Source organism: Eurypyga helias, unplaced genomic scaffold (genome assembly GCF_000690775.1).
Source record: "Eurypyga helias isolate BGI_N326 unplaced genomic scaffold, ASM69077v1 scaffold5410, whole genome shotgun sequence".
Lineage (NCBI taxonomy): Eukaryota > Metazoa > Chordata > Aves > Eurypygiformes > Eurypygidae > Eurypyga > Eurypyga helias.
The window spans coordinates 96826-110711 of NW_010226172.1; the positions used below are offsets into that span (position 1 = coordinate 96826).

The window sequence follows — 13886 nt, forward strand, 5'->3', positions numbered from 1 at the left end:
TGTGACCATCCAGCCAGTTCTTTAAACATTGAGTGCTCCATCCATCAAATTCATGTCTCTCCAGCTTAGAGACAAGAACGTTGTGCAGGATGGTGTTGAAGGCTTTCCGCAAGTCCAGGTAGATGACATCAGTTGCCCATCCTTTATCCACCAAAGTCATGACCCCATCATAGAAGGCCACCAGATTCATCAGGCACGATCTGCCCTTGGTGAAGCCATGATGGCTGTCACCAATCACCTCCCCATTCTCCATGTGCCTCAGCATGGTTTCCAAGAGGATCTGCTCCATGACCTTGCCAGGCACAGAGGTGACACTGACTGGCCTGTAGTTCCCTGGATACTCCTCTTTTCCATTTCTAAAGATGGGGGTTATGTTTCCCCTTTTCCAGTCAGTGGGAACTTCACCAGACTGCCACAACTTCTCAAATATGATGGACAGAGTTTCACAACCCCATCTGCCAGTTCTTTCAGGACCTGTGGATGTATTCTATCAGGTCCCATGGACTTGTGCACCATTGGGTTCCTCAGGTGTTCCCAAACCTGATCTTCACTGACCGTGGGCAATTCTCCATTCTCCTAGTCCCTGCCCTTGTCTTCCAGGACTCTGGGGGAATAGCCTGTGCCCTTGCCAGTGAAGACTGAGGCAAAAAACCATTGACTACCTCGGCCTTCTCCATGTCTTGGGAAACCAGCTCTCAAAAAAAGAACTGATCTACTAGGATAAAATGTTTTGTCATTAATTTTGTAAAAAAAAAAATTTCACAAATATCTGGAAAACCTTTTCTTTGTGACTTAAGTTGAAAGTAATGAAAATAATAAACACTTTCTTGAAATACTTTCAAATGTTTAGTCAGCCAAAACTATCTCAGAAAGGCTTTGCTTATTATAGTCTTCTCCAGGTGACTTGGCAGTTTGGTAGGTCATTGGATGGGGATAGAAGAATGGTCATTGCCTTCCCTGACAATTGTGCCAGAGCCCTGGAAAGCCAGGCTGACTGCTACTATTGCTGTGAAGGAAGGTGGTGCATTGTGTGAGGGGGCATTTGCTGCTGGTCAACATGGAGGAGTTAGGGCGATTTCATCAGAGACTTTTCAGCCCTCTGGCAACAACAGAACTTGGGGACTCATCTCTTCCAACCCTTTTCCTTCCCCAGCTGTTCTTCATAGGGGAATAGGGAGCTGCTCTTGCACAGATGTTAACTTTTATGCTTAGGGAAGGAAAACTAATTTTTTGCTTGTACAGCTCTAGAGTCTGGCTTTTCTTGGCTACTTAATTTCATTATATTTTATGTATGTGTTAGTTTTTTGTCATTTATTTAGCAAGAAAAACAAGTCACTCCAGTGAAAAAATTAAAGACGTTTGCCGCAGGTGATATGGACACAGTTATGCAAGCAGTAAAGCTGTTTGATGTGTTTCCCTGTTTTCCCCTCCAGTAGTACTCCGAGTAGGAAGACAAGGATCCCAAGCACCTCTGTGTAGGGCCCATAAATCCCAGTTGTAGTTCTCTTGTTTCACAGAGAGCTTGTTATGCAGTCTGCTGGTTTATGAACAGTCCTGGTGTTCACATAAAAAACTGCTTTTATTTTACTCCTTATCATATACATGTCTTAATAGTCAAAGCTTTTACAGATGCTTTTGCTTCTTACAGCAATTCTTCTGAAGGCATGAACCTTGTTGAAGGTGAGTATCTTTATATATTTAGCAAGTGGAAATAAAATCAGTTGTATGTCTTGCTGTCACCTTTGGACTGTCCACATTCAAGGTTGTATGCAAAGATTACAGATATCAACATGACAACACCTAATTTGGAGAAAAAAACCCAAACACTTCAGTAAATGCACAACAGAAGTATATATACTTAAATAAACAGAAAGTTTATCAGTGATTAAAAAAATCTTATTTATTATTTAATGACAAACCCAATTTTGTTTTCCCAGACAATGGTTGGTTGTGATATGTATAACACTGAGTAAGTCCAGAATCACCTTCATCCAGAATCTCCCATTCCTGTGCACCTTTTTCAAAGCAAGAATTTAAACATAAGCCAGTCACTTTTTACTGCTTAATTTTGAAGGCTTTCAAATCCCAAGGACTGAAACTGAACATGTACAACCTTTTGCGCAAAACTTCAAAGCCTATGTAGATAGACAGAATCAGTCAATACCAGAAAGCTTCAAGAAAAAGTGATTTATGACATTCAAACCCACGTAAATTAACTACATTAAATGGGAGGTGATAATGTGTTGATATTCAAATCCAGTTGCATAGACACACGGTTGTTAAAAAAAAAAAAAAGTCAAAAATTAATAAATGTCTAGTTAGAGATGTTAAAACTATTTCAATCATTATTTTGCCATTAAAGATGATATTACAGATTATTGCAACTCAGAGAATAAGTTGGGGGAAATTTGGAAAAATGGGCAGTACACGTTTGTTGCATAGTAATCCATTTTACCACTGATGATAAGTGATCAGAATTGAAGTAGAGGGCCAGGCCATGTAACTGTTGTGCATATTGGAGCTGTTGCTGTGACCTGGATGTGGCAATGGCCGCTTTGTACAAACGCGCTGTTAATGCTTTGTCTCTGCACACAGCCTCCTCCTGAGGTCATTCAGCCAGGCAGCAGAGCTGAACATGGCCTGTTATTCCCAGGGCCCGTTTGCTCACAGCTGGCTCAGGAAGAAACATTTTTTCTAAAAAATAAACATTCTTAATTAAAATAAAGAGGTTTGTCCTTTTGTTAATTTATCTGACAATTCAAGAATTTACCGAAATGCAATTCACATTTTCGAAGTGAGTAACAATAAACGTTCAATGTATTTACACAGTTAAAGATGATGACAGGCAACTTCTGAACATAGAGCCAATACCTTCGGAGCAATTGCTGGACATGTACAAGAGGAAGATAGCTGATGAAGGAAGACTTTTCTTGGATGAATTTCAGGTTTGTCATTGGCTCAAAATACACCACAGATTTATAGCCAGCTGGTTGGAAGAATTCTGTTCAAGAGCGTGTATATACAGAGTATATTCAGTGGTTATAAATAAATTTAAAAAAATTGAAAAATTGAGTGAATTCTAATCTAAGGTCAAATAGGCTTCAGTTAATTTTGCAACCAAGCTCTCCTCATTGTAAGATGATGATTTTTTTTTTTTTTCCCCCTGAGAGTGTTTTTCAGCAAGGCTATAAAATACATAGTCTAAATACTTCTCATTCTAAAGTACCTTTTAATGCATATTTTTAATACTGCCTATTGCTGCATAGCCATGGAGATATAAATAATAAATAATTGTGGAGACATATTATTTATATTAAGGGAAAGTATATTTGCTTATTTTAGATATAAGAAATATATGAAGTAGTATTGTATGAAACAGGTTATCTTCCAGACTCAATAGTACCAAATTTCTTCCATATATGTTTGACTGTAAGCAGAAACTATCGTAAATATATGCTTACCTAATAAAGCAAACATTGTATTTTGCAGAGTATTCCTAGAGTTTTCACTAAATTTTCAATAAAGGAGGCCAAAAAAACCCATAATCAGAACAAAAATCGTTACATTGATATCCTTCCATGTGAGTATTTGTTACAATTTTTGCATAAATATTTGTTTTCTCATTGTTTTGAGATAATATCACATTTTGTTTTACATTATTTAAACAGATGACCATAACCGTGTGGAGCTCTCAGAGATCACAGGAGACCCAGGATCAGACTATATCAACGCAAGTTATATTGATGTGGGTGACTTCTACTTTAAAAATTTTCTTAGGCACTATTGGAGAAATTCTATACTCTGTACGTTTCATTCATCCAAAACCTTTGAGGATTTCCATTTGCCTTCTTTCCATCTTTGTAATATATTTGATATTATTGGACTGTGGCACATTGAATGAATTTTTGAAGTTGCAATTCTTTTAAATTCTCAAAGTTGATAACATTGTACTTTTTATAGGGCTTCAAAGAACCAAGAAAATACATTGCTGCTCAAGGTAATTTTTAACCTTAAAAGAATATGCTTTGTTTATTCACCCATTTTTTGTTAGAGAGTAGTAAAAAAGTATTAATAAATTTAAAGAAAAATTGAAAATAAGACATTTTAAAATTTAGTATGAAAAAGTTGCCATTGAGTTTTGCTTAGGCAATGTTGTGAAGATGGATAAATTGGACTTCGAAGGCATTTCTCATGACATATATATAGCTGTGAAATATGAAAAATCTTGGTGTAAAATTATATGACACTTTTAAAATGTTGTAGCTTAATGGCAGCATTCATCATAAAATCAAGTGTGTGGCTGTTACTTGCGTGACCTCTGGTTGGGCTTTCAGACTGCATGGCTAGGCATGTCAAGAAGGCAAGTGTTTTTTCATGTAGCTGCACTCTTTGAAAACCTCTTAAAATATCTCCTGCTAGGCCCCAAAGATGAAACCACGGATGATTTCTGGAGAATGGTCTGGGAGCAGAAAGCAACAATTATTGTTATGGTGACTCGCTGTGAGGAAGGAAAGAGGGTGAGAAATATCCATCCGTCCATCCATCTTTCTTTTTTCTGAAAACAGAATGGTTTGCTGTGCTGTGGTGAATTACATTTTCTTAGTACTTTGTTTTCATCCTTTGCTGTTCTCTCACTGTGGCAGAACCTAAGTTGGAAAGCATGCCAAAATAGTGTTGCCTTACGGAACTACCAGTCTTATCAGAAAACCTCACTTTAGTCACAGTCATAAGTAGCAGAGGGTGAGCTTCCAAATTGCAGCTAATAAATTCAGAAAAGGGCTCAAGGTAGAACTGTAGCTCCTCACAGACCTGCCATAAAAGGTATTGTTTGCATTTGTCTCCTGTTTATTATCTTCTCATTTCCTGGCAATGCCCCCAGTAAACCCTAGACTATTTTTTTTTTTATCTTTGCCATCCCCTTAACTGAAAGGTTGGGAGCTTCTGGCTTGCTTTTGTTCCTTATTCCTGGTACAGCAGGAAGAAGAACGTCTGTTTTAACTGCTTTTATAGATGAAAAGGTTGGCAGCATGCAGATTTACAGCATGCCCACATTGATGTTATAGGCAAGCAGGAGTGGTATCCTTCACTGAAGACTGAAAAAGAAGCCATAAAAGTAGCTGCACACTTTTTTACAGACTTCAGGCAACAGCAATAGTAGCTGTTCACTTTTTCAACTAGTGTATGGTACTTTTTTCCCCACTTTATGTTCCAAGTTCAATTCCATAGACATAAAGTTCAGGTCAGAGACCTGAACTGTTGGATATTTGGAATTGTTTAGCACTGTCATCCTAAGCAGTGAAAGCCTTTTCAAGAGAGGACAAGTCCTGCAAGAAGTTGGAAAAACGATACTGATTTGCCATCTGTTTTAAATCAGACTTTCTTTTAGCTCTCAGCCACTTTGCTGTCGTGCTGCTCACCTAACTTCATATTTTCGTAGAACAAATGTGCCCAGTACTGGCCGTCAATGGAGAATGGCTCTGCAACATATGGGGACATCATTGTGAAAATCAATGAAAGTAAAACCTGTCCGGACTATGTCATTCAGAAACTACACATTACAAACGTAAGTTGGTTCAAAAGTGTAAGACTGACTGGGACTGGAGTGTCTGTTTGGAGCCTGTGGATATCACTGAGAGATTCTTTCAAGAAGAGAAGTCAGCTATGAATGGAAGATTCTCTGCTGTTTTTCCTTCAGCAACATATAGTTTACGAGAAAGCTTCTAAGATGCGGGTGTCATTCATTACAAGAAACATGAGTTAGATATATATTTCCCAACTTGAAAATATTTTTTCCATGTTGATATAGAAAAACCTGATATTGATTATGGAATTTAAGAGTGGTCCCTGGTGAGAAAGTGGAGACTTTTGCAGTTCTGGTGGAATAGTGTTGTATTGTTACTGAAACAATGGCAAATGACTGTATGAATAACTGCTACAACTGGATAATTCAACTTTGAGAAAGAATTTGGGGGTTAATTATAGGCCAAATGCCCATATAACGATACTAAATCTTGGACAGTAAAATAATGCCATTGAGATTTCATTCTCATGTCCTTCTCATTTTGTTTTATTCTCATGGTTGCCAAAATGTATGTCCTCTCTTTTAATGTAGCAGAAACATATGAAAGTAGGATTTAAGATCTGGCATGCTTTAAGCTTTAACCAAGTGACTTAAGAGAGTCAGTCTCATTGAAAATCATAGGTTTTCTTATTTCTACTTCTAAACAGTAGAAGTCTGGGTTAGTTTTTAGGGTTTTATTTTTAGTTTTTTTAGTTTCTTATACCCTTAGCAGGAATAACAAAGAATTCTCAATCTGTACCTCTTGAAGTCAGCGGATCTATACACTGGCCATGTTGTTTCAAAATAGAGTGGGGAGACATATTATAGTCTGGATCATAGGCTAACCTGAGAAAAAAGTATTTTTAGCAATACTTTGAACATGCTGCTTTTCCTCTGTTGAAGCAATTCTGTATTCCTGATTCATGAATGTTTTTTAATTAAAATTAAATATTAAAATTTCATAACCTGAGAGACCATTAGGATTGCAACATTACAGCACAGCATTTGAAATTCCTGTTTCATATTTGATGACTGTTGTCCTTATTTTTCTTCTGCTTTATATATATGCACTTGATTTTGGCTTTGTATATCTATATATATTTAAAAAACCCAACAAACCCACACTTCACTTTGTCTAGGGAAAAGAAAGGACAGCTGGAAGAGATGTCACTCATATTCAGTTCACAAGCTGGCCAGACCATGGAGTCCCTGAGGATCCACATCTCCTTCTCAAACTCCGACGCAGAGTTAATGCTCTCAGCAACTTTTTTAGTGGCCCAATAGTGGTTCATTGCAGGTATATATATATAATTTTTTTGTAAATTATTTTAATGTTAAATGAACATGGAGTTATGCAGAAGAGGGAGCTAGCAAAGGCATTTTGCTGATCCCAAGTTTTGTGACTTGATTACTTGAGAGTGAGACATCTAGAGATGCATAAAATGGACTGTTCTCTGAAGGGTATTCTGAAGGATAAAGTCTGAGGATACATAGACTTTTGGAAAGCAGCCAGATAAATGTTGGGATACTCTGGCTATAAGCACCACATTTGGCAATATTGGCCTTACTTTCATTAAAATGTATTTAAAATACAAACTCGTCATTGTTTGTGTTGCCAATTAATTTACAGCAAGAACTGTTTTCTGTTGCTTCATATCCTGTTGTTACACATTTTCCCTTTTGCTCTTTCACTGGCTTCTCCCCTCTCAGAGTGGGTCTGGGAGATGCCTCTCGATAACCAACTCCCTTTGTGCTTTGCAGTGCCGGTGTTGGGCGCACTGGAACATACATAGGAATTGATGCCATGCTGGAGGGGCTGGATGCAGAAGGCAGAGTGGATGTTTATGGCTATGTTGTGAAGCTGCGTCGGCAGCGGTGCCTCATGGTTCAAGTAGAGGTATCTCGCTAAAACTCCTGTCACATAGAACTCTCCTTTGCTAGGGCTTCATCAGTGTTTCTCAGAAGTGCGCTGCTCAGTCTTGGTTACTGCTACATTTCAGTTGAGGATGTTAATAGGAAATAAAACTCTGAAAAGTATTGAGAGAAAAATACCCTTTTTTTTCAGTTTTAGAAATGTTAACTTTTGAAGTTCAATTTTTAAAAAAAAGAAGCCAAGAAGAACATTTTAGATTTGACAATCCAGCTTTTGGCATGCAATTCACAAATGCAAAACTGAGGTTGCATTGTCAAACTTAATTTTCAAAATCTAAAAACTGCCTGTCTAGGTGGATTTTCACTTGAGTTGCGGGTACAACAAAAGTTATGGACTGATGCAATGCATGTTTTTAACTTATTTAACCATTTTGCAGATCTTTCAAATTTCAGTTGCATTTTTCTTGAATGACATTACATTTATTTGTAGAACACTGTTCATCTAACACACTAAATTTGCTCCAAAATTCCCAATTTGGAAGTCCCTCTGAGTTTTAATACTTGCATTTAATGCCTTTTTTAATATTATTAACACTAATAACATCATGGGAGTAATAGTTTCTTATAACGGTTTTAAAAAATTTTTTTTTTTTTTTTTTTTTACTTCCTAAATAACTGTATTTTTAAAACCTTCAAATGGGAAACACCAGTCACAGTACATCCTTATCCATCAAGCACTAGTGGAATACAATCAGTATGGAGAAACAGAGGTCAGTCTCTCAGAACTGCATTCCTATCTTAACAATCTGAAAAGAAAAGATCCTCCGAGTGATCCTTCTCTGCTGGAGGCAGAGTTTCAGGTAAATAAGCATTGTGTTCTAGTGTCCTTAGCTCCCACTTACATGAGAAAGTGCCTTGCGTAATAGTCATGAGGTAGAGGTGCCATTTGTAAAGGATCACTTCTGTGCTCTTTTACTTCTCTGGCACAGAAACAATTGCTTTACTTTCAAGAAAAAAAACTGTAAATTAATAAAATTTTATATCTGCTTCTGATGTTAATATTTTTAACAAAGGTGGGGAGCATAGAAGGATTACTTGTGTCTGTTTTCAGGTGCCTTTGTACGTGGTATAGCAGGCTTTTTAAAACTATAGTCCAGATGAGTCCAAAATTTAGAGTGTTGAAGTCAGAAGTGAGGCACTGGGAGATGACTGGGTGTGGGTGTCAAGAGGGGACAATGATGTGAGGAACCATTTTAGTCAACCAAACGTCCTCTTTCTTTAGAGATTACCATCCTATAAGGGATGGCGGACACAGAATACTGGGAATCGTGAGGAAAATAAAAGCAAAAATAGGAATGGCAACATAATTCCATGTAAGTATTGTCTGTGAACTTTCCCTTATTTTACGTTATCCTCTGTAAGAAAATGTACTAAATTTTGAAAAAAAGAGGTCAGTGAATTACCTTACTGAGATGTATTTGATTGATTAATTTTCTCAACACTGCAAAATCAGTGTTTTAACAAAGAAGAGATGATTTTTTTAAAAAATGTGAATTATTGGGAGTATTTAAGTTTGTTTCAAATAAATTAGCCTTTGCTCTGCAGTCTGTTATGAAAGGACTGGCCTCTTTCTCTTTTACCCCCTGCACATGCAGGGACAGCCCCCCTCCTATGCTATACCTGAGCAGCACTGTGGGGTGAACAGTGACACTTTGTCTCGTGCAGATGACTTTAACCGAGTACCGATCAGACACGAAGATGAATGCAGTAAGGAGGGTGAACATGATTCTGATGATTCCTCAGATGAGGACAGCGACTGTGAGGAATCCAGCAAATACATCAATGCTTCCTTCATAACTGTATGTGTTTAGAAGATCACCTATGAGTATTTCGCAAGCTTCAGCTAAAACTGTATTCTAGCCCGAGCGCTTATTCTCTTCCTGGCTTCACAAACAGAATAGGATTTACGTGAATAAGGGAAAAAGATCTGACAGTCGATTGGCAAATCCATTTATAGTTTTAATCATAAAAATCTTCTACATTTTGCTGCAGTAATAAGATGAATCTTTTTCCTTTACATGATCTTTTTTCTTTACATGACAGGACAAGGGGTAAGACAGGAAAGGGGTAATGGGTTTAAATTGAAAGTGGGAATGTTTAGATTAGATATCAGGAAGAAGTTCTTCCCAGAGAGGGTGGTGAGGCACTGGCACAGGTTGCCCAGAGAAGCTGTGGATGCCCCATCCCTGGAAGTGTTCAAGGCCAGGCTGGATGAGGCTTGGAGCAGCCTGGTCTAGTGGAAGGTGTCCCTGCCCATGGCAGGGGGTTGGAACTGGATGGTCTTTAAGGTCCCTTCCAACCCAAACCATTCTGTGATTCTATTATTCTATGATCTTAGACTGTGCAATCTCAAATAAGCATAGAAACACAGGGGTTTTTTTGCATATGTGTGTGTTGTATTTCAAACTGCTAGCTTTCAGACTGCCCTCATGAAAACATGTATTTTTATAAGTGGGCTTCTGCCTATGTACAAGTTGATCCATATTAATATTTTCCCTGTTAGTGAAATGTGAGTATAGTTATTCACATACACAAAACCTTACAAGAGAAAAATAGCTCCAAAAGGAGTGCAGTTATTGGTCACTAATGAAGTAACTGGTTTTAATGGAATTACTAGCTAAATTTGATTTATCCAATTCCTTCTAAATGCTGCACAGTAAGGATATCTATACAGAGTAAATGTATTTTTACTTCTGGGTAGCTCAGTGTGAACTGACTGGTGCACCAACTTCGAGTGGTATGAGCTTCATTTCTTTGTGGTCAAATTAAACAGCTGTGTAAAATTATATGTTTTATTCCTTAATATGCTTTGTAGAAAATGGCAAGATGAGGTTGCACCCATTGCAGCATGGGTATCCCTTGTTCTCAACCTGGAAGTTATACTGTTGCTAAAAGGATTGAGTCTAATATCGTTTGGTCTGTGGAATTCCTGTAAGACCATTGTCCACCGTGATAGGCATATTTTCTCTATAAGCAGAAGGGTTCATTAGTTTATTTTGCCGGGTATTCTTTAAATGACAATGAGCTCTGTTGCTTGACAACCACCTTTAAAATGAATTTAAGAAAAAGATATTAAACATTTTTTTTATAGGGTTACTGGGGTCCGAAAGCCATGATTGCAACACAGGGACCACTGCAGGAAACTATCCCTGACTTCTGGCAAATGGTCTTCCAAAGAAAAGTCAAAGTCATTGTTATGCTGACAGAGCTGCAAGAAGGAGATCAGGTGAGGGCATCATCTCCACACTGACATATTAAAGGTCCTCTACATGCAAAGAAAACACTGCCCTGCCCTCTCTCATTCCGTTCCTCCAGTTAAGTGTGTCATAGGATGAGAAATTTGGATTTCCAGTAAAATTTTTTATATTATTTACCTTCTTAATTTACTTTCTAATTTTTTTTTTTTTGGGGGTGGGGTGGGTGTGGAAGAGTGTATGGTGCTATATTTTTAAAACATGACAGTTCTGCTGCTTTAAAGTCAATACGTTCTGTAAGTGCCTGTGGAAGATAAAAGGAGGTTTGAAAGGTAAGCACTGACTTGTACTTTTATCCATTTTAGGAACTCTGTGCACAGTACTGGGGAGAAGGAAAACAAACATACGATGGTATCGAAGTCCAAATGACAGATGTCAACTGTTGTCCTAGCTATACCATACGTGCATTTGATGTGACGCATCTGAAGGTAGAATTTTCTTTGCAAATTCCAAAAGGAAGTTTTTAAATTTGTTTCCCTGTTATAAACTTAGCCTGAAGAAAGAGAAGGGATAGTTCCCACTGCACTTACCTCCTGCTCTAAGAAATGGAAATATTTTTCCTCTTCCAGCCCAGCAATCATGATAAATGGTATAAATTAGCTCAAATTTCCCATTCAGTGAATTGCTGAGTTGGTGGTAGTAGATTCTCAGGAAATCAGCTGTCTTTTGTACTTTGAACAAAGCTTGGATGCCTACCTACCTCATATGCATGGGGTAGAACTCACATCACCATGCTGTTCCTCAGGAATATAATTTTTCTTCTGTAAATCAGCTGTAATAGATTTATTACGAGAAACTTTATTTTAGTCTTCTGTTTTTCAGACTAAAGAAACACAGAAGGTGTATCAGTATCAGTATCACAAGTGGAGTGGCTTGGATGTTCCGGAAAACCCCAAAGATTTAGTCAGCATGATTCTCAGCCTTAAACAAAAAGTCCCAGCCAGACCAGTCACCGAGGACAAGCGGAGTACCCGCAGTGTCCCACTCATCATCCACTGCAGGTGGGTCTGAATTTGGCACACGCCTTAACCTATCTCTAAGTTCTGGATGCCTGTCTTTTCCCGCAAGCCTTTCCATGTGTCTGGAGACTCTGGTCTCCCTAGAAGATTCCTTGAATTGCACAAGCTTGACCTTTTTGATTGTAGTACTGAAAAGTGAGCACACTTCTCTTTGGCAAGCTTGGGCATGGAGTAGGTGGTCAGAGCTAGCTGCTCTTGCCTCAAACACATTTTTTGAGAATAAATGGCAGGTCAGGGTGTGCTAGTAGCATATTACTAATGAGGATCCGGCAGAACTTTCAGGTTCAGCTCTTGCTCCAGTACACTTTTTTTAGGACCATTTCTAGGAATAGCCTTTCTTACCATCTAAACCAGACCATAATCCTGCTAACAGTTGTTGAGACTGTAAGGCTGAAGCTTCTAATTTCTCTCTTACCCCTCAAATGGTCACGTGAGATCCAGGTAGCCTCTAGATAAACTATTTCTTGTGTGTGTCCTACAGATATTCTGAATTGTAACAGTTTCAGTCCAGTAAAAAAATTGTTTGGATATATAATTCATTATGTAGACTTTGAAGTAATACTAACATTTAGTCAGAGAACTTGCTGATTTTACACTTTAAATTTACACGTGTATTTTACATCTTTTTCTAGTGATGGATCACAGCAGACTGGTGTATTCTGTGCTTTAATGACACTCTTGGAAAGCGCAGAAATAGAAGAAGTAGTAGATGTTTTCCAAGTAGTAAAAGCTCTTCGTCGCACCAGGCTGGGAGTGGTCTCCACCTTTGTAAGTAAATCTCACAAATTACCAGAAAAAAAGATATTACTTATCACGGTCACAAATATCCTGGTAACTGTACACATCATTTCTGCATAGGGAACACTAATTCTAATCAGGACATTCAGAGCCACTCACCACTACTTGGGAATTGGCCATTACTGATAAGACTGAAGGAGCCTGAGAGATGTCCTGAGCTGCAATTCTGTAACACCTTTGTGGAAGGGTACACAGTATAAAATTACAGATTGCATAAATTGGTGTTTCTGCAGTTGCTTCAGGGATGTACGTGCGCAGTGTCCCTTAACTTCTGCGGAGTGAGGAGGCTAACTCCATTTCAGCCTAGCAGCCATCGACTTGTTTTCCTTAATTCACATTGTGTCTTTGTGGCACACACTGTGTGTTTACTGACAAACCAGGACTAGGTGTCATCGATATGGGGCAGGCGATTAGATGGCGTTCCTGCACTCCTTACAGTATGTGTTGTTTTCAACTAAGGTAGTCAAAATACATTGTTTTGGGACTTTGTGAACCAAGAGTTGCGTGACTCAACTTGGAATATCTGCTGCAGGTAGTTACAGAGACATGGCATACACATTAAATCAGGATAAACCATGCAAGCAGCACTTTCTACACCAAAAACTGTTGCAGCTGCCTCATATGCAGTCTTGCATGTTCAACTACATGTTACATTTCCAACATTTAGGAAAACAGAAAAAGAATGGGTTTATTCTTGGGCTCTGAGCATTCCATTCATACTAACCTCTTCCCTTCATATTTAAGGAACATTACCAATTTCTGTATGACACCATTGCCAGTATGTACCCTGCACAGAATGGACAAATAAAGACCATCCAGCAGGAAGAAAAAGTTGAATTTTGTAATGAAGTACCACCAACAGATCAGGAAACTGATTTGATCACGATTGATCTTAACCCATCAAAGCCAGAGGAAAATGAGCTTTCTGAAGTGTGTGATGATTCTAAGGCTGCAGATGGCACGAAGGGGACAGAAAGCTCTACAAATGGCCCCACGACTCCAGTTCTGACTTAGAGGCTATGCTAAAAAATTGCGCTTTTTCATGTGCATAAAATCTTAAAATAAGGAGTATAAGATTTCTTCCTCTTCCCATCATTTTTTATTTTTTGAAAATGTTAACTGTTATGTCAATTTTTCAAAGGTACAAATTGAAGGAATACTTGAAACTTGTGAGAGTGTCAAAGAACTGTGAAAGTTTAATTTTTGTGCATTTAATACTTCAGAAACCTTTCCACTATTTTTATACTTTTTCTTTTAAAAATATGTACAGTGTAATACTATGCTAAGCAGTGAGAAGAAAATGTTTTTACCTCTATATCAAGG

General features: G+C 38.0%; 1 protein-coding gene across 1 annotated transcript in view; it reads left to right on the forward strand.

Moving 5' to 3' along the window:
• PTPRC (protein tyrosine phosphatase, receptor type, C) overlaps positions 1 to 13577 on the forward strand; it is a 28262-nt gene extending 14685 nt beyond the window's left edge. Inside the window, exons 11-27 of the mRNA XM_010151879.1 lie at positions 1649 to 1680; positions 2830 to 2945; positions 3490 to 3580; positions 3669 to 3745; positions 3961 to 3997; positions 4420 to 4517; positions 5438 to 5563; positions 6700 to 6857; positions 7322 to 7457; positions 8143 to 8292; positions 8715 to 8805; positions 9158 to 9291; positions 10584 to 10718; positions 11052 to 11174; positions 11569 to 11747; positions 12398 to 12533; positions 13308 to 13577. Of these exons, the coding sequence (XP_010150181.1) occupies positions 1649 to 1680; positions 2830 to 2945; positions 3490 to 3580; positions 3669 to 3745; positions 3961 to 3997; positions 4420 to 4517; positions 5438 to 5563; positions 6700 to 6857; positions 7322 to 7457; positions 8143 to 8292; positions 8715 to 8805; positions 9158 to 9291; positions 10584 to 10718; positions 11052 to 11174; positions 11569 to 11747; positions 12398 to 12533; positions 13308 to 13577 (2089 nt within the window). The remainder of the gene's footprint in view (positions 1 to 1648; positions 1681 to 2829; positions 2946 to 3489; positions 3581 to 3668; positions 3746 to 3960; positions 3998 to 4419; positions 4518 to 5437; positions 5564 to 6699; positions 6858 to 7321; positions 7458 to 8142; positions 8293 to 8714; positions 8806 to 9157; positions 9292 to 10583; positions 10719 to 11051; positions 11175 to 11568; positions 11748 to 12397; positions 12534 to 13307) is intronic.
• Positions 13578 to 13886: the final 309 nt, after the last annotated feature.